The 20,211-nt window shown below is 42.0% G+C and overlaps 2 protein-coding genes across 4 annotated transcripts; one reads left to right on the forward strand and one right to left on the reverse strand.

Annotated features, from left to right (window-relative positions):
* Positions 1–647: 647 nt before the first annotated feature.
* Positions 648–15,436, reverse strand: LOC311031946 (uncharacterized protein). Of its 2 annotated transcripts, none has more exons than XM_084038543.1 (9): positions 15,285–15,436; positions 12,912–12,977; positions 12,231–12,356; positions 11,975–12,049; positions 11,506–11,601; positions 8,169–8,263; positions 7,524–7,629; positions 3,188–3,271; positions 648–1,081 (listed from the first exon to the last, which is right to left on the reverse strand). In XM_084038543.1, exons 1-9 carry the CDS (start codon positions 15,342–15,344, stop codon positions 959–961), a joined length of 831 nt encoding a protein of 276 aa, XP_083894669.1. In that variant the 5' UTR covers positions 15,345–15,436; the 3' UTR covers positions 648–958. The 2 variants fall into 2 exon arrangements, with proteins under 2 accessions (XP_083894669.1, XP_083894668.1); XM_084038542.1 differs by lacking the exon at positions 15,285–15,436 and adding an exon at positions 13,073–13,156 and having other exon boundaries at positions 12,912–12,976.
* Positions 15,437–18,625: 3,189 nt separating this feature from the next.
* LOC311031957 (uncharacterized protein) lies at positions 18,626–20,125 on the forward strand. Of its 2 annotated transcripts, none has more exons than XM_084038558.1 (2): positions 18,626–19,027; positions 19,139–20,125. In XM_084038558.1, the coding sequence occupies exon 2, from the start codon at positions 19,515–19,517 to the stop codon at positions 20,055–20,057; it is 543 nt and encodes a 180-aa protein (XP_083894684.1). In that variant the 5' UTR covers positions 18,626–19,027; positions 19,139–19,514; the 3' UTR covers positions 20,058–20,125. The 2 variants fall into 2 exon arrangements, with proteins under 2 accessions (XP_083894684.1, XP_083894685.1); XM_084038559.1 differs by lacking the exon at positions 18,626–19,027 and adding an exon at positions 19,041–19,054 and having other exon boundaries at positions 19,223–20,125.
* The last annotated feature ends 86 nt before the right edge of the window (positions 20,126–20,211 follow it).

The following is a 20,211-nucleotide window of genomic DNA, read 5'->3' on the forward strand; positions in this document are numbered from 1 at the left end:
ATATCGCAGACATAATCCAGATTCTTTGCAGAGCTAGCATTTTTGCGAACGGGAGATTTATGAAATGTTTAAGTACATATCTGTGTTGAAATACCTGCTTATATTTACTGTTTAATATGTGAAATATGATTAAAATCATATGCCTTAGTCTACGTATTTGCGCAATATTCTTATGCTTAATTTTCAACTGAAGCCACTTTTTTCTGTGCCTGGGGGTACACCCAAGGAAAATGATGATTTCTTCATTGCACTACTTTGTGAACTACCGGAGTTGAATCCCTGTCGCCTGCACCTTGGGCGGCGTTGCTAACAATTACACCACAGTGTCGCTCTGCAAGGCCGAAAATAAAGACTTATTACCTTTAGATCAATAGACTGTTTCATTCAGTTATACACATTAGATCGGGCAGTAATTGTCTGCCACGCCAACTATCGCTACTTTGCTGCAGCTACGTTGCTCCGCTTTCTCAGGATGAGCTTGTTTTCTACATAAACAGTTGGTCAACTCAGAGTTCAGGGTTAGGTTCAGAGTTTGTTGAACCTGCTTTGTGAAATGGGCCCCTGATGCATGGTGGGAGGGTTTTTTTAAATCATTACTGCCATCTTGTGGATGCAGGAGTAATGTACAGCCAAAGACCACGCAAACATCACAGATAAAATAAACTTTATTTAGAATGTACTTTTTAAAGACGAATGAGTTTCATCACAACCAGCTGCCATTCCTTCTTTATGTAGATCAAAGTGTTGTTGTGGTTTTTACCTCCCAGCTGTGCAGAGCCGAACTGACTGGAATCGAGTTTTCAAATATCTGATCAAGAGCAGCAACCACATCTTTTGTCAAATATAAATATGCTGTTGAAGTGGACAGTGTCTCTTTATGGAACTCTTCCGATCATCATCAGCAGGTTGAAGTGACACCTTGTGTCTGGATGAGGGGTCGGAGGTCAGAGGTCGGAGGTTAGGTGACTGAGGGTTTGGGTTGGTATTTCACTCTGTTGAAGTCATCGACTGTAGTTTCCACTGGAGGCGTCTTCCAATATTCCTCCAGACCCAACGTCAGGCACAGAGCAATGGCCGCCATCTGCAACATGTTTCCAACACATTCTTAGAAGTACGGCGTCTTCAGGGTTTTATTTTCACCATAACATCAAAAATGACACAAACGATGTAATGCAAAACATCTGGAAGGAGGGAATCTGTATTAATCCAGCTTGGAATACGTATTATATTTGTACTCCAACTCCAAAGTGGATGAATATCAAAAGTTTACAATCCTATTCTTTTTTTTTGGGGGGGGGGGGGGGGGGGGGGGCTTTCAACACTTCAAGAAACCTGCAATGCATTCAAAAACACATCTACTTATCCAGAATCGTGGAAACCTTAAACACTTTTGAAAACTCTGTCAAACTTTATCAGGAACATTTGAAACTCTTTCAGAAACTCAACACACAAATACGAGACTCATCCAGAAACATGTAAATCATATCTCATTCTACTCTCTTTTCACTTTCTTTTCACTCTTTCCCAACTCAAACACTTCAAGAAAGTCTTGAAAACAACAACACGTCTCAACACCCAAAACGTGTACTTTTCAAGAAAGGTGTGATGTTTTCAGAAACGAGTTGTTCAAAAAACTCATCCAGAAAAAGTAGAGTGAACATGCTGACGAACGTGTTTGTATAAAATATCTAGAATCTCTGGTGCAAAGGAGGAACTATCTTGACTATTTTAAAGACTCCTATAAACTCAAACCTTCGTTGGAACTCGTCACACTTCTGAAAACATTTCTATGCCTCTGCCCTGCGATGAACAGAGGCCTTTTTTCCATTCCATCCTCGGGAACCTGATCTCAGGAGTGAATTTCATCAAATTTGGCAAAATGTCCACTCAGACTTAACGATGAACTGATCAGACTTTGGTGATCAAAGGTCTCTGTGACCTCACAGAACACCTTTTCTCAAGAGTTCATGCACTAATTATGACAACTAATACTTGCTAATACTTTCACACAAATGTCTTACAATAAGGTAAAGTGATAACGACATTTTGGATGTAAACTGCCACTAGTGATGTCCAAATGAAGCTTCGTGAAGCATTTTCTTTATTTTCTGAGCCCAATAGATGGCGCTCTCTGTTCAACAAAGGGTTGAAGACCGATATATTTCCATTGCTTTCATCCCTTTGTTGAACAGAGAACGCCATCTATTGGGCTCAGAAAATAAAGAAAATGCTTCACGAAGCTTCATTTGAACATCACTAACTGCCGCACAATCGGTTGCCACAGGCAAACAGCCACAAGGTGCTCATTCTAATTTTAGAAACTAGTAATGCTTCCAGAAACTCTTTCAAATGTACTAAAATCTAATCTAGGAACATGAAAACTTTAATCGCAGATTGTAAACTCTTCAACCCCCTCGTAAACACTTCCAGAAACTCTTAATTTCCTTTTCACCTATAAACAGGCTTTTATAACATTTCTTGCAACTCCAACTTCTCATGAAACTATAAGCAGTTCTAGAAACTCATTCAGAAATATTGGGAATCTCTTCTATTAAAATGTTCAATAACAATAACTATCCTCCAACTCAAACTTTTCCAGAAAAGCATAGCACATTCAGAAACGGATACGTTTTACATAAAAACGGGTAATGCTTCCAGAAGCTTCTAAACTCTTCGAGATCCTACTCACACTTCCAGAGACATACTGTATCTAGAAGCACATCAACTTTGAATTATCCGGAAACTCAAACTGCTCCTGGAACTCCTCTAAAGAGATGCCGACTTCATGCTGTACACTCGTCCAACTTATATATTTCTGGAAACTCCAGCAGCTTGCTCTTGAAACTCGTTACACTTTTCACAAACTCCAGTCATTTTAGAAACTTCCCCTAGAAACACAAACCTTTTTTGCATCTCTTCCAGAAAACCCTATACACAGAAAAAAAGCGTTTAAATTCTTATATAAATTAATTTGATGCAATTTTTCTGCATTTTTCCTGATTTTCCTGATTTTTCCCGTCATGCATTTAGCAGTTTCTTCTTTTGGCAACTTTGTTACAGTCAAAATAATCAGTTGCCAATGATTGATGTTGACCTGACCCTTTTCCATAATAGTGTTGTGTTTAAACAACAAGAAAAACAGATCAAATAGTTTCGTTAAAAAGACAACATGTGTGTATTGTTGTACCGTAATGGTGGCGACGGCTGAAATGATTCCTATCCTGAGTTTGATGGGGAAGCTCATGTAGCGCTTCAGGATGGGACCGCAGGGCTGCAGGTCAAAGGTCAAAGTTAGAAAAACATATATTTTCCTACTTTTGTTGAAGAACATCAAGAAAACACGTAATTATCCACAGTAGGTTAAAGAGAAGGAGGGTATTAGTTGGGTTTTAATACTCGCTCAAATGGATCAGTTTGGTCTGACAGGTACGCTCGTGAACAAACACAACAACAACAAACAGGTCGTTCCATGGAGGAAATGTGTGATTTCTGTTAGTTATCAACCAGTCGAACCTTCTCAGCCCTGATAGCTTTGGGTATGGGTGGATACAGAGTACTGATCTGATACAATCCATCCATCGTCTAGCGCTTATCCTGTATTCAGGGTCACGGGGGGGGGGGGGGGGGGGGGGGGGGGGGGCTGGAGCCGATCCCAGCTCTCATTGGGCGAAGGCAGGGTTCACCTGGACAGGTAACCAGTCTATCACAGGGCTGTAGAGACAGACAGGTAACCAGTCTATCACAGGGCTGACATGTAGAGACAGACAGGTAACCAGTCTATCACAGGGAGACATGTAGAGACAGACAGGTAACCAGTCTATCACAGGGCCGACATGTAGAGACAGACAGGTAACCAGTCTATTACAGGGCTGACATGTAGAGACAGACAGGTAACCAGTCTATCACAGGGCTGACATGTAGAGACAGACAGGTAACCAGTCTATTACAGGGCTGACATGTAGAGACAGACAGGTAACCAGTCTATCACAGGGCCGACATGTAGAAACAGACAGGTAACCAGTCTATCACAGGGCTGTAGAGACAGACAGGTAACCAGTCTATCACAGGGCTGACATGTAGAGACAGACAGGTAACCAGTCTATCACAGGGAGACATGTAGAGACAGACAGGTAACCAGTCTATCACAGGGCCGACATGTAGAGACAGACAGGTAACCAGTCTATCACAGGGCTGACATGTAGAGACAGACAGGTAACCAGTCTATCACAGGGCTGACATGTAGAGACAGACAGGTAACCAGTCTATCACAGGGCTGACATGTAGAGACAGACAGGTAACCAGTCTATTACAGGGCTGACATGTAGAGACAGACAGGTAACCAGTCTATCACAGGGCTGACATGTAGAGACAGACAGGTAACCAGTCTATCACAGGGCTGACATGTAGAGACAGACAGGTAACCAGTCTATCACAGGGAGACATGTAGAGACAGACAGGTAACCAGTCTATCACAGGGCTGACATGTAGAGACAGACAGGTAACCAGTCTATTACAGGGCTGACATGTAGAGACAGACAGGTAACCAGTCTATCACAGGGCTGACATGTAGAGACAGACAGGTAACCAGTCTATCACAGGGCCGACATGTAGAGACAGACAGGTAACCAGTCTATCACAGGGCTGACATGTAGAAACAGACAGGTAACCAGTCTATCACAGGGCTGTAGAGACAGACAGGTAACCAGTCTATCACAGGGCTGACATGTAGAGACAGACAGGTAACCAGTCTATCACAGGGAGACATGTAGAGACAGACAGGTAACCAGTCTATCACAGGGCCGACATGTAGAGACAGACAGGTAACCAGTCTATCACAGGGAGACATGTAGAGACAGACAGGTCACCAGTCTATCACAGGGCTGACAGAGACAGACAGGTAACCAGTCTATCACAGGGCCGACATGTAGAGACAGACAGGTAACCAGTCTAGACACTTTTTTAGGTACGCACACTATTACTTATTATCACCAGTGGGGTACGCTTAAGCACACATGCAGAAATTGTACTTCTTTTATTTTTACGTGTAAAGTCCTTGGGACAGTTTTCAGTGACTCTACGGTTAAAGTGCAGGATCTCCCTGATTTGTTTCTGTTCCAGAGCATGGTCAGTGTTAAGACATTATGTTCCTGAGGAAGGAAACGGAGTTGTGCAGCAGAGCCACGCTCTAATTTATTACATCCATGGGCGCCGTCACCATATATTTTAAGGGGGGGGGGGGTCTTAAAAGTAATTCAGACCCTCCCACATTTGCTGTTTGTTAAAAATATTAGTGCATGGTGGGTCTAATTGTCCGCTGCAGAGAGCGGTAAACACTCCCAACTTGGACTGCTCCACCTTTTGTTCAATCTGATTGGTTCAGCCTGACCCTCGGCCGGGTCACTTACTTCCCTCTGAAGTAGTGATGTCCAAATGAAGCTTCGTGAAGCATTTTCTTTATTTTCTGAGCCCAATAGATGGCGCTCTCTGCTCAACAAAGGGTTGAAGGCCGATATATTTCCATTGCTTTCAACCCTTTGTTGAACAGAGAGCGCCATCTATTGGGCTCAGAAAATAAAGAAAATGCTTCACGAAGCTTCATTTGGACATCACTACTCTGAAGTTACACAGAGAAAACGTTTGTTGGAAAAGGTGGTGGAGATGAGAAAGAAATGGGTAATTTATGTATCTGGAAAAAAACTTGTGCAAATGAACAATGCACTCTCAGATCAACATTTAGGCTATCATGAGTATATTTGCCCAGTGGTGTAGTGGAGGGTATACGCAGGTATACGGGGTATACCCACTTCTTTTTCTGGTGGTTTACAGTATACCCACCTATCAGCCAGAAAGCCATTGGAATATATGGGAGAGTATACCCACTTCCTCCTCTGTAACCTACCCATCTACCTAGCAGTACACCCACCTCATCAACTACCACCACACCACTGTATATGCCACTATGTGATATACACTGTGCAAAATTAAATTTCAATTCAATTGTATTTATAGTGTCAAATCACAACAGAAGTCATCTCAGGACACTTAACACATTGAGCAGGACTAGAATACGCTAAAAATTTCCAGTGGCGAGAAAAAACTGCCTTAATAGGCTTTTAGGCAGAAATCTGGTGCAGCCCAGGCCCTTGGGTTCCAACTGCATTTGGTGTTGGTAGTAGTGTAGTAGTAGTAGCATTAGCAGTAGTGGTGGTATTAACAGAAGCAATAGTATCAACAGTAGTAGTCCATGGCAGCAGGCACAGCCAAGCCGAGATGGATCCATCCCAACCACGTCATGTTTTGCATGTTTTGATTCTGTAGTCAGTTGTATAATGCAAAGGCTTTATAAAAATGGTAGTATAAAAATGATAGGCCTATTTAATTCTCTTTTCTAGGAACAAGAGACATTAGATAGGGAAAAGACATGTTCTACAAAGCAGCATAACTGCACCTCTTAAATTATTCATATTAGTTACTGTCTCTCGGCTATATTATACACTGTTTAAAAGATATATATGCAAAAGTCATTTTTAAAAACGTTTTATACAATGAAGGGCTATTGATATCTCTATCTGATATCAGTCAGTATCATACTTGTATCAGTGAATCTCTAATTTATGTTTTGGTGTGATCTGTAAAAAACATTGACAATATATAAGAAGTGGACGTAGTCATGGTGACGGCACCCTTTGGTTTGTGGACTACAGTTTTCAAGCCTCAAGTTCGGCATTTTGGCCATCACCATCTTGGATCTTTTGCAACCAGTGAAGGAAGTGACCATATTTGGACTATGGAGGAGCGACGGGTGGATCAGACGGACATAAGTTACAGAGCAGGACCCTTACTGGATCTGGATCCATCTGGATTCTGGTGTAAAGCTAAAGTTAGCTTCATAAATCAAGGCTTAGTTGTAAAGCCTTAGTAGCTAACTGCATTGGTAGCAAGGCTGTGGTAGTGACCTGTCAATCAGCAGGTAAGCCCCGCCCCTAAAGCATCCCCTGCTTTCTGGTCTGGTGGACTCTAAATGGACCATCATGTACTAAATGAACATCATGCTGGATTGAAGAAAACTTGAAACTCGAGATTGAGACCATAAATTCATGTTTACAATGTTTACTGAGATAATACATCAAGAGAGAAGTAGGACCATTTTTCTCATAGACTTCTATAAAATAAGACTTATTTTTACAACCAGAGGAGTTGCCCCCTGATGGTCAGCAGAGAGAATTCAACTTAAAGGCACTTCAGCATTGACTTCATTCTTCAGAACCGGAGGTGTGGTATAAAACGTGGCAAACAGAGAATAAAGTGAGAATAAAGAACATAAAATACAGAGAGATGAAAAGTAAGGGAGGAGAGAAGCCTAAAGGTAAAAAAGAGAAATTAGGAAGAATTGCCAAAGGCAAGAGAGGAATAATAACTCAAAGTAGAAGCCAAAAACAAAGTATAAGTGGACAGAGAGTGTAAAAGAAGTAAGGAGGGAAGAGCGAAAGAAGTATTGTAGTGAGACAAGATAGTTTAGTTACCTCAGAGTGAACCCATAGTTTATCTGTGACCTGTTGGGTTGGAGGGTAAAGGTCACTGCCCACCATCACACAGGGCCCCTCTGAGCTTGTGTTACCGGACTGAGAGCTGGAAGACAAAGAGAACAACAAGACCAAAACCTGGGCATCATTTCAGGACCGAAGACACAAAGACCAAAATTAGCAGAGTACGTTAGCACATCATCAGCTAGCATAAGCACTTCTATGCTATGCTAGCTACTGAAGCTACACTGATTAAATGCTGCTTTTGCCTTTTAATAATTGTAACAGTGGATAAAGAGCTGCCGGCTGTCTATTATTCAAAAATTGTCCCATAAACCCAGAACCACTCCAGAAGGGCTGGATCATGTGGCCAAAAATGTCATTGCATCCAAAATTATATTCGGGTCAGCCGTAATTATCTTTTAGTATTCTCCTCAGGAGAGAACCCTGAAGAAACCAGAAGGTAAATTATGCTTTATAGTTATTATCAGAACTGGTCAGGGACCAGTATCGGCTGATAGTCTCCTGGTTTGATTAATTTTTTTAAATGTATCTAAAAAAAAATGTATCATTGTTATCATGAAACATTTTACTATGAAAATGTTTGAGATCTCCAGGAGAGTTTTTCATGTGTTGCTGTCTGACCTGGGCTGCAGGTTGGAGGCGGGCGGTGTGCACAAACAGGTGACAGGAAGTTGGTTCTCCCAGTCCTCAGAACTCCTCAAACCACAACAAAAGTCCTGGCGAATAGAAATGAATGGCCTTAATTAAACTCTTATCTTCAGCACACTTTGAATGGTCAGATTAAATTGAATGACATCTTTACTTCCGCAAATTCAAAAAGATCAGTTGTCATTTTTAGAATATCTAAAACTCGGATCGTAGATATCTGGAAGTGGAGCAGTCCTTCAAGCTTTTACTTAATTTGCAGTGAGGATACAACAATTTAATGTCAGGAGTATCCCGCCAAAATAATTGTAATTCACAATATTATGCTGATGATCATCAACATATACTTAAAACTCTTCAAATCACACTTAACCATAATGGTATCACTTGACAGTTTAAGAAACATATATTTTGATTTTGTCACAGATAAGTCACATCTGTTTTAAGTGAACATCCTTTTTATTGTATTGTTTATATATCACTGCAGACAAACAGGGCCCTAGTTTCGTAGACCAGGCGTAGTCGGCGCGCAGCGCACCTGCGCCATGCCAACGGGGTGTGTCCGCCTGGACTTTGCAAGTTTCGTGCACCGCGCAGGCTAGCGCAGGCACACCTCCCGTCACTCCCACCCACGCAAGTGGGAAAGAGGGAGGAGAAGAAGGCGTGAGTGGGAGACGAGGAGGAGACGAGGCGTGGAGTGGGATTAACACAGCCGATTCAGATCTTCACCAATCAAATGAGCTCCTCTCCTCTCCTTTAATGAGTTAGGGGAGGTTCAGTGCAAGTTTCGTCACTTGACAACCCGATGACAGAAGCAGCGCCGCCGCTCCCACCACGCGCATCACGTGCTGTGCGTGCGTATAGTCATAATAATTATAATGCCGATATTATATCATTATAGAAATTGTAGGCACATTTTAGGCATGTCTATCACAAAGCAGGGTCAGGGCGCACAGCAGTAGACATAATGGTGGCGAGAAACCGGTGCCTGCACGAGCCGCCGGGCCATTCATCATCATCATCACCGTCTTCATCATCTGCGCTCCACAGCTGCACCGGATTCCCCGTCCAACACCAGAACGGCGGGACACCGGGACCTCGCCTGCCGCTCAGACCAGCTGCAGCCCCAACTCCGGTTCCAGCTCGCGGCAAAGTTGCGCGTTTCTCCACGGACAACAGGCTGCCGAGGCGCGAGACCAGGCACGAGCTGCTGTATTTTTTTTAAAGATTTTTTCAGGCATAGACGCATTTTATTAGCAGTGGATAGATATGAAAAACAGGAGAGAGAGAGGGAGATGTTTTGGTCCGAGAGGTCCAAGTTTCAGCTGTGTTAATTCAGTCAGGTTGAGTTTCCGTTATGCGTGCCATCCGCTTTTGATCTGACGTCAGATGTGACGGGACAATCTATATAGATATGAATTCACGTCTTGATTCAACTAGTTGCATTAAATAGTGTTTGTTGTGATTATTTATTGCATTTAAATGTGCCTGGAACTGTGGAAACCTGCCTGTGAGGTCTTGGTGACGTGTGCGCACTGCGCGCCGGTCAGCCAAACTGCCACTCCGCCAGCTGTGATTCGCCTTACGCCAAGAGTAGACCAGGTTGGAGCTGGCGGGCTTTCGGCGCAGTCTCGGTGAGGCTTTTTGCCACGAAACTTCCGCTGCGCCAAGCTGAATCTGTGATGCCTCCCCCTGCTGCGCCGCCACACCCATCTTGGCGCAGGCGATCTACCAAACTGCCAAACTGACCGTGCGCAAGGCTGCGCTGGTCGAAACTTGCATTGCACCGGCTCCGCCACCCTCCGCCGCCCTGCGCTGCGCCACGAAACTAAGGCCCACAGCTATAACCTAATATATAATATATATAATTTAATATAATCTCTCTCTCTCTCTCTCTCTCTCTCTCTCTCTCTCTCTCTCTCTCTCTCTCTCTCTCTCTCTCTCCACGATAAAACCCTCCTCCTAAAGAGCATTTGGTTTATTGAAGTATTTTAGAAAATATTGAAGAAATAATAGTGAAATAAAATTAATATTTACAGTTTTTCTCAGTCGCTTTGGTGCTTTTCTCAGATCAGAATAAAAATTCTCATAACTATTAGTTCAACCTCCACAACATTTAGTCATTTGTGCACATCATAGTAGCAATTTCTCCTTCCTCTGAACTAATTGCAAATGCTTTTGGACATGTATCAGCTGCTTTCATACAATTTTCTGCTATTTTATAACATTATCATTTGCTTATGTCATATCAGTCAAAATTAACTATACTTATGGATGCTGAATAGTCGTTCCCAATAAAACTAATAGTCTTCATTTCATTGCTTGAGTCATTACATACAAAATTGTTGAACTAGTTATCAAATTCATCGCGACCCTGAATACAGGATACGTGGTAGACAATGGATGGATGGATGGAAAGTTATCAAAGCAAATTTTATACCTTTCTTTATCATTTTTCCCCAGAAATGTCTCCTAAATTGAACAATTGCTCTCAGGTGAACTTCAGCTTTCACTCACTCCAGGAGATACTTTCCTCGTTGCATTGCAAGGGATGATATCCGGTGTGATGTAGATGAAAATAAGTGGCCAGACAGACAGGAAGGTCTGGATGTGCCAGCATGATTTACTTATGTTCAGTTACAATATGTACTGTTATGTTATATTGTCAACATTTGTGGACAGCTCTACCAAAAGGGTGTTTCTTATGTTTGTTTTAAATAAGTGACTGTAGTGTATTTTTCTTTTGCATAATGCTGTAGAATTGCAAAGAGCATATACAGTAAAAATGTGAAACGTACTTATTCAGTGTCTTGTACTCACTTACTCCCCTAACTACAGCAATGTGTTACTTTACTGTAGTTTTCAAATGGCTGTACCAGTAGTGGTTACTGCTGTCTTGAGCATTTTCAGGTCGTGTCACCGAGTTCTGACCTTTTTTTTGCATTGGAAAACACTGAGAGAATAAACTGTGATAATGAAAACATGACAAAGCCATTTGTCTATCTTGTTCATAAACGATGGTGTCAAGACTTCTCATTTTGATGACACTGGCAGTTTCACTGACATGAATACTTGCTTTTGAGGGATGGACTATCCATTTTGAGCAAGTGACGTGCTTTTGCAGGTCATCCACTAGGTTTTGCAGTTTGCACTAATTGTTTTGAGAAAGGCACTCACTGCTGTGAAAATGTAAATAGAGATGTGAGAAAAGCACCAAAGCGACTGAGAAAAACTATAATAGGATAGTGTTACAATGTAATTGTTGATGTGATTCCCTGTAAATGCTCTTGTTTTATTTCTTCATATCTCTTACGGAAGCCTGGAGTTTGTTGAGTTCCCTCTGGATGAAAGGCTCTGCTCGGTGGAGGGGAGTTACGTTCAGGAACACCTCGTCGACTGCACCGTCCATCTGCACGACACGATTCACACCGATGCAATCAGTGATGGAGAGAGTTGGTCAAGATACATTTAGTACAAAGAGTGTTTTTAGTTTTAAGGATTTATTCAATAACAAAGACGATTTCTCATAATAAATGAACATGACAGTGTATTAAGGCTACTGTAGGGGAAATGGAGCCGAGGGAGGGGGGGCAATATTCAGAGAAAAAAAGTTGCATTTTGCTATTTAAAAAACTTGCCACTTTATGAACTCAGAAATTGGCGACTTTTTTTCTCTGTTGGCAGCTAAGAAAATAAAAGTTGAGCTATTTCGCTCTTATGAATGTAAAATGCAGCTCTGACTGGATTACAGTAATAAGGGGGATGCAGGCAGGCACGTGTACCTGAGCTTGAACCTGAACCAGCGGCGAGGCAACGACCATCAGAGCCACGAACTCCATGGAAATCAGAGCAGAAAACTGGAGAGATAACGAACAATTAGCTACGCCCATGGTGTGTGTGTGTGTGTGTGTGTGTGTGTGTGTGTGTGTGTGTGTGTGTGTGTGTGTGTGTGTGTGTGTGTGTGTGTGTGTGTGTGTGTGTGTGTGTGTGTGTGTGTGTGTGTGTGTGTGTGTGTGTGTGTGTGTGTGTGTTTCTCACCACCAGCAGCAGAGGCTTGAGGTCCAAAGAAGCAGCACAGATGCCCAGAACAGACAAAACCACAGTGATGGGACCAAACACCTGCAGGACCAGTAAGCCATCGCTACTGGACAACTGGTCGAACAACTGGGAGAGAGACAGAGATTAAAAAAAAAGTTGCAGTTCAGTAACCTGGAGCCCCAAGCCTGCAGCAGAGACGAGGAGCCACCAATACACATTATAGACTGGAACCAGAATCAATATAAAGACTCTCAGGGATGGATGGATGGATGGATGGATAGATAGATAGATAGATAGATAGATAGATAGATAGATAGATAGATAGATAGATAGATAGATAGATAGATAGATAGATAGATAGATAGATAGATAGACAGACAGACAGACAGACAGACAGACAGACAGACAGATTATATATATATATATATATATATATATATTCTATTTATATGAAATGATCCCCTAATTGAATTTGAGACAATCAGATGTTGATTTTATATTTATTTATTTAAGTTCTTGTTTATGTAATGTATCACATATTTGTTTAATTTCTTCTCCATGAAGATAATGATGTTACATCTGGTTTTTGGAAGGAAAGGGGGGCTTCAACAACAGACCAACAGGCAGCACACGGCAGTAACATTTTTATTTGATTTGCTCGGGTGGAACACACACAGTTACCTCAGCAACCGGAGTGTTGCCATCGATGGAGGAAAATCCGACGCCGATCATCACCACACCAGACACCTGCGGAGACATAATGAAGTTGTATTAAACTACTGTAACTGAGTGTTTGTTGGCTTTCACAGAAGAAGGAGGAAGTCTTTAACAGCCGCAACATTCCTGTGAAACTGCCGTGTTTCCCCCGAGAGACGCTCATCAGACTCCCATCGGCTGGGAGCTCTGACGTCGTCAGCCAGTTTCAACGTTCACAAACAGAAAAGAAACATCATCATTTCCCTCAGTTTAAAGTTTCCAGACTCCACCAGTAGCTTCAGTAAATATTCTCACACTGAATCATTTTCTTTCAACAAGATTGTATCTCAACTTTAGTTAAGTTCTGCAGCAGTTGTACTTTTTCAGTTTCAGGTTTATTTATTGTTGTACGTTCGTCAATTCCAGAAATAATTTACAATCTTCAATCACAGTCTCCTTCCAAAAATCCAATAAAATATGACAAGCTTAGACGTGAAATATCAAAAGTAGAAAAAAACAAAATAAATAACTAGAATCAACATCAAACATAAACTGCAACAGCAAATAAACATAATGATATAATTACCTCTTGAATCTGTCATGATGTCATAATACATAAATCAAATACATAATGCAAATATTAGTAAAACAAACAAAAAAAAGAACAGAAAAAATATCCTTCATGGACGTGAAGACAAACATAAAGACATATAGATATGAATACGAACTATAGCATCGACCCAAAACCAGCTGTCATTCAAAGCTATTTCTAAAAAAGAAGTGAAAGTTCCGGCTAAACTTAAACATGTTTACTAATTATTGTAATCAACTGATTCAAAATAAACAACATCAGCAGTCAAACAGGAAACATAAATCACAATGCAATGTTTTATGATTTGTGTGTTACTAAGATTTTAAATATTAGAATCAAGTGAAGATGTTTTGTTAGATATAGCGAGATATTTGGAATATTTTATTATTGTGATAGGAATGAGTGGATGGAGGAGAGGAAGCAGTGGGAGGGGGAAAGATAAGGAAATGAGCAAGAAAGCTTGACAAAGATTGAGCACCAATTATACAACTAAACACAGTATGTGATGTTGCATTTTTACAATATAAACACATAACATGAATTAACTTTAATTATAATATATACTTTATATTATAATAAACAGTTTAATCTTGTCAAATGAAATAATGAAAACAAGAGAACAATAAAAAATATACCAATAAAAAATAAAATAATAAGCCATAAAAAGCGATGATTTGCACATTTTTCTCTGAATATTGCCCTTGTTTTTAATTTCTTTTCTCCCACAGTGACCCTAATATGCCGTTGTAAAGATCCATTTAAAAAGAGCAAAAAGAGTTATTTCACCAGTCGCCTAAAGAACTGTCATGAGCATATTATCAGTAACATACTGTATAAAGACTAAAAACTATAGAGGCCTGAAAATTGATCCTTGAGGAACCCCAGAAGTTAAGATTTGCATGGGTTGTGCTCCAACATAAGCAATGGCGGCGAGGACTCTGGCTTTGCTCGACTTCATGACAAGACCCAGGAAGGACTCAGCCAGGTATGTCTCTGTTCTCGGCTGAAATTTGATGGCATAGCATAGTCGGTTTAATTAAAGGCATTCACTTTTAAGGATTCTGTTATTCTATAATATTTTTGTCATTGAATAAGAAGCATTTTACAAAAGGTTTGGTGTGTTTTTTTGTAATCCCGAAATGTGAAAAGTAATAAACATGTTGAAGTGTTTCAATTGAAATCAAAAAACAAACAGTAGTGCAGAACAGTATATAAATATATGTCTATATATTTAAACAATACTTAAAACATTCTCAAGAGATTGCTAGCAGAAAAAAAACACTTTTAATTGATAAGGATAAAAATTATCATTGATAAATTAGTAGATACATTTAGTCATAAAAGTTGAGAGAAACAACAAGGAAATTGATTTCTCTTGGCATCCGATTAAAAGTGCTTGTTTCCAAGTTCACAAAATAACTTCAAATCGAAGTAGGCTACTTCTATTTATAAAGTATTAAGTAAAATTATAGAATTGTATTTTATTTAATCTATAAAAGCTAAAGCTCAAATGTGAGAGTTCATATTAAAAGAATACCTCTATTAATCACATTTAATTTGATTTACAATTCAAATCTGACCTCCAGCATACAACTACAACAAACCTCCCACCATATTTTGTTTTGTTTTAAAAACCGAAATTCTTTACTTATCCAATCAATCGCTGAGCTCTGTTGAAGGTTCTAGTTAGTCATCATCATCATCATCATCGTCATCACCCTCACTCATAACACAAACATGCTGTTAGCAGTTAGCGGTTAGCTTACCAGTAGCAGCACAGTGACACAGATGGCAAGTCCTCGTAAGTAACTCCTGTAGCGAGCCATGACCGCCGTCTGAGAGAGTCGGGCTGAAATAGAAACAGTAAAGACCAGAGCTGATTGTGTGTGTGTGTGTGTGTGTGTGTGTGTGTGTGTGTGTGTGTGTGTGTGTGAGAGAGAGAGAGAGAGACAGAGAGAGAGAGAGAGAGAGAGAGACAGAGAGAGAGAGAGAGAGAGAGAGAGAGAGAGAGAGAGAGAGAGATGGATGTTTAAAGCTCAGGAGTGTTTGACTGCAGAACGAAGAACATGACCAAGTTTGGAAGATCAGCTGGAGGGGAGAAAAGAAAGACGAGAGGGGAGGAGAGAAGGAGAGGAGGAGAGGAAACCAGCAAACAAGAGGAGGAGAGAAGGAGGAGAGGAAACCAGCAAACAAGAGGAGGAGAGGAGGAGGAGGAGAGGAAACCAGCAAACAAGAGGAGGGAAGGAGGAGAGGGAACCAGCAAACAAGAGGAGGGAAGGAGGAGGGAAGGAGGAGAGGAAACCAGCAAACGAGGAGGAGAGACGGAGGAGAGGAAACCAGCAGACAAATGAAGGGAAGGAGGAGAGGAAACCAGCAAACAAGAGGAGGAGAGGAGGAGGAGAGGAAACCAGCAAACAAGAGGAGGAGAGGAGGAGGAGAGGAATCCAGCAAACAAGAGGAGGGAAGGAGGAAAGGAAACCAGCAAACAAGAGGAGGAGAGGAGGAGGAGAGGAAACCAGCAAACAAGAGGAGGGAAGGAGGAGAGGAGGAGAAGAGGAATCCAGCAAACGAGGAGGAGAGACGGAGGAGAGGAAACCAGCAGACAAATGAAGGGAAGGAGGAGAGGAAACCAGCAAACAAGAGGAGGAGAGGAGGAGGAGAGGAAACCAGCAAACAAGAGGAGGAGAGAAGGAGGAGAGGAAACCAGCAAACAAGAGGAGGAGAGGAGGAGGAGGAGAGGAAACCAGCAAACAAGAGGAGGGAAGGAGGAGAGGAAACCAGCAAACAAGAGGAGGAGAGGAGGAGGAGAGGAAACCAGCAAACAAGAGGAGGGAAGGAGGAGGGAAGGAGGAGAGGAAACCAGCAAACGAGGAGGAGAGACGGAGGAGAGGAAACCAGCAGACAAATGAAGGGAAGGAGGAGAGGAAACCAGCAAACAAGAGGAGGAGAGGAGGAGGAGAGGAAACCAGCAAACAAGAGGAGGAGAGGAGGAGGAGAGGAATCCAGCAAACAAGAGGAGGGAAGGAGGAGAGGAAACCAGCAAACAAGAGGAGGAGAGGAGGAGGAGAGGAAACCAGCAAACAAGAGGAGGGAAGGAGGAGAGGAGGAGGAGAGGAATCCAGCAAACGAGAAGGAGGAGAGAAGGAGGAGAGGAAACCAGCAGACAAGAGGAGAGAAGGAGGAGAGGAGGAGGAGAGGAATCCAGCAAACGAGAAGGAGGAGAGAAGGAGGAGAGGAAACCAGCAAACAAGAGGAGGAGAGAAGGAGGAGAGGAAACCAGCAAAGAAGAGGAGAGAAGGAGGAGAGGAAACCAGCAAAGAAGAGGAGGAGAGAAGGAGCAGGAGGAAAACAATTAGAGGAGAGGAAAGGAAACAAGAGAGGGGAGGAAACAAGGAGCGAAGATGAGAGTAAACAAGAGAGGATATAAGGGAGGAGGAGGAAGCGAGAAGGGGGAGGAGAAAAAAAGGAGTAGGTGAGGAGGAGAGATGTGGAGGAGACGTGGAGGAGAGGAGAGGTTACTCCAGGTAACAGTTGGATCTAATTAAAGGAAAGGTAGGAGGACTAATTGAGAAGTGGACGTGACGGGAAGGACGAACAACAGGAAGAAGGGAGGAAAAATGAAAAGGGTAATGAAGTTGAAAGAAGGAACAAGTGTGACGGAAGGCAGGAGGAGGAGGAGGAGGAGAAGAAGAAGAAGCTTTGTAAAGTGTTATATAAATAAATGGGGAGCGTCTCCTGGTCTCCTCCCAGCTGTGCTCTGATCCCCATCAAGTCACTCCTTAGTGGGCAGGAGTTCCTCAAGGCTCCAAATGATCCATAAACCTTGTGATTTTGTTGAAGTGGTATATCGAAATCCCCCTACAGACGATAATAAAAAAGAAGAAGACTACCTATGAAATGATGGTCCCAGAAACAGCATTGCACTTGCATAGTTGAATATTGTAGGACACATGAACAATCAACGGTGTCATAAGTCTGATTTTGTTTTTGCCCCACGGCATCTTAAAAAGATGTCAAATGTCGCTATAGAACTCCTCTATAGAACAATACAATAAATACATTAGAATAAAACATGTTTCAAAATAAGACAACAAAACTCATTTGGAAAACATCTAATATAATAGTTTGATCTTAACTCAAGGTCTTCCTCACTCAGGCCTCCTTTTATCTCCTTTTACTGTGAACTGTAACGAGACCTGAGATATCTCTGTTTGCCGAGGAAGACCATAACATGTATTTGAAAGCTTCGGATAAAGCTAGTAAGTGAAGAGTTTTGTTGAGCTTGAAAAATAAACGTTTTAACTCCTTCTAACTACTGACTAGCAATGATGACTCGCCGTCTTCTTTATGACTTAATTATGATGTCCACTATCATTCTGATCATTACTGTCAATATGTCAAATATTGACTAGTTATTAGTTATATTGCCATGTGGTACATTTGTATCTTAACGCGACATGTGAAAGATCGCTGCAGGAGAAGATTTTGAACAGATAGAATCAAATAAAATGGAAGAGGAAGGAATTCAGAGTCTTTATGCTCAGCGCTGTGTTGACTTTAGACTAAAAATAACTGAAGGGGACGGACTGCCTGTGTGTGTGTGCGTGTGTGTGTGTGTGTGTGCTCTCCGCTGGTTTCTCAGCAGACACTCGGTGTGTTTCCATCATGTATAAATATCTTTGCATAGTGATAATGATGATAAACAATGAGGGACACTTCAGCTGCTCGCCAGTCACGTGACGGAACATTTTCATCCATCACTCTCCATCGCAGCGTGAACATCATCACACCGACCAGTGGAGAAGTCTTTCATGTGTAGTTCACATCGCAGCCACCTGAGGCCGCTATTAGGACTTCATACAGTTTAGTTAGTGAGCCATCTACTAAGAAGTCATAAAAATGTCAGTTTTCAGTATCTCATAAAATGTTATTAAAAGGCATAGTATGATATGTCTTAGAAATATCCAAAAATGTCAGTTCTTCATGTCAAAAATATTACACAGTCACAGTATAGTATCTGGTAAGTCATAGTATAGTAAGTATGTCATAAAAACATAAGTATGAAGTCATCATATGGTCATCATGAAATAAGTCAAAATACTGTTTTTCAGAACACTTTATGAAACTGTGACAAAAGTCCACTCTCCATATTACAGATTGTCATAAGTAATTAAATAGTCATAGTTCATCATCATGTCAGGATATCAGAATCCGAGTGGGTTTATTGCCAAGTAAGTTTGCACATACAAGCAATTTGATGTGGTGTTTGGTCCTTAACACAGTACGATAGGATAAGACATTTTAAAATTAACAATAGAAAGAAGAAACAAATATACAAAAACACATAAATATGCATGCTAATAAAGTGTTGTGTATTTACAAGATTCTTATCTAAATTTAAGTTTTACAAAGTTTATAAATGATTGTACTGGCAACGCAAAAGACCCAAATCCAGGGAGGTCCCAGACATAGTCCGGGGAGGTCCCAGACCCAGACCTAGTCCGGGGAGGTCCCAGACCCAGACATAGTCCGGGTGGTCCCAGACCCAGACTTAGTCCGGGGAGGTCCCAGACCCAGACTTAGTCCGGGGTGGTCCCAGACCCAGACATAGTCCGGGGAGGTCCCAGACCCAGACCTAGTCCGGGGAGGTCCCAGACCACAGACCTAGTCTGGGTGGTCCCAGACCCAGACTTAGTCCGGGGAGGTCCCAGACCCAGACTTAGTCCGGGGAGGTCCCAGACCCAGACCTAGTCCGGGGAGGTCCAGGCCTCGTTGCTGAGGTCGACTCTCGTGGCGTGAGGTTTAGTTTTGATAAACTCAACCTCCTGCCAGAGGGGAGTGACTCAAACCGTTTTTGGTCAGCTGAGAGGGGTCCACCTCACTCCTTCTGCCCCCTCAGGGTCCTGGAAGCGTTCAGGTCCTGGAGGGATGGATGATTGTAGTCTCGGCAGAGCGAATGATCTGCTGCAGTCCACCCTCGTCTTCGGCAGGAGGAGATGAAAATGGAGGAGATGAAGATGGAGGAGATGAGGATGGAGGAGATGAAGATGGAGGAGATGAAGATGGAGGAGGTGAGGATGGAGGAGGTGAGGATGGAGGAGATGAAGATGGAGGAGGTGAGGATGGAGGAGATGAGGATGGAGGAGATGAAGATGGAGGAGGTGAGGATGGAGGAGATGAGGATGGAGGAGATGAAGATGGAGGAGGTGAGGATGGAGATGAGGATGGAGGAGATGAGGATGGAGGAGATGAGGATGGAGGAGATGAAGATGGAGGAGGTGAGGATGGAGGAGATGAGGATGGAGGAGATGAAGATGGAGGAGGTGAGGATGGAGGAGATGAGGATGGAGGAGATGAAGATGGAGGAGATGAGGATGGCCGGATTGTCTTCAGTTGTAGCAGGAAGTTCATCCTCTGCCGAGCCGTTTGGTGATGGAGCTGATGTTCAAGTCCAGTACAGTATGTCAGCAAGTATGTCAAAACATGATATTATTTTGTGTTATGTCATAATAAAGTCGTTTGTTAAAAAAAATTCATGAAAATGTCAAACTATAGTAAAAAATAATAATAGAAAATAGCATGAAAACAAGTATGTCACAAAGGTCATAGGTCAGTATGGTATGTTGAAGTCATGGTGGATTCAGAAAACAGCATGAAAATATCATCGTATTGTGTCATGAACAAAATTCATAC

This window comes from Eutrigla gurnardus (assembly GCF_963514095.1).
Source record: "Eutrigla gurnardus genome assembly, chromosome: 21".
Lineage (NCBI taxonomy): Eukaryota > Metazoa > Chordata > Actinopteri > Perciformes > Triglidae > Eutrigla > Eutrigla gurnardus.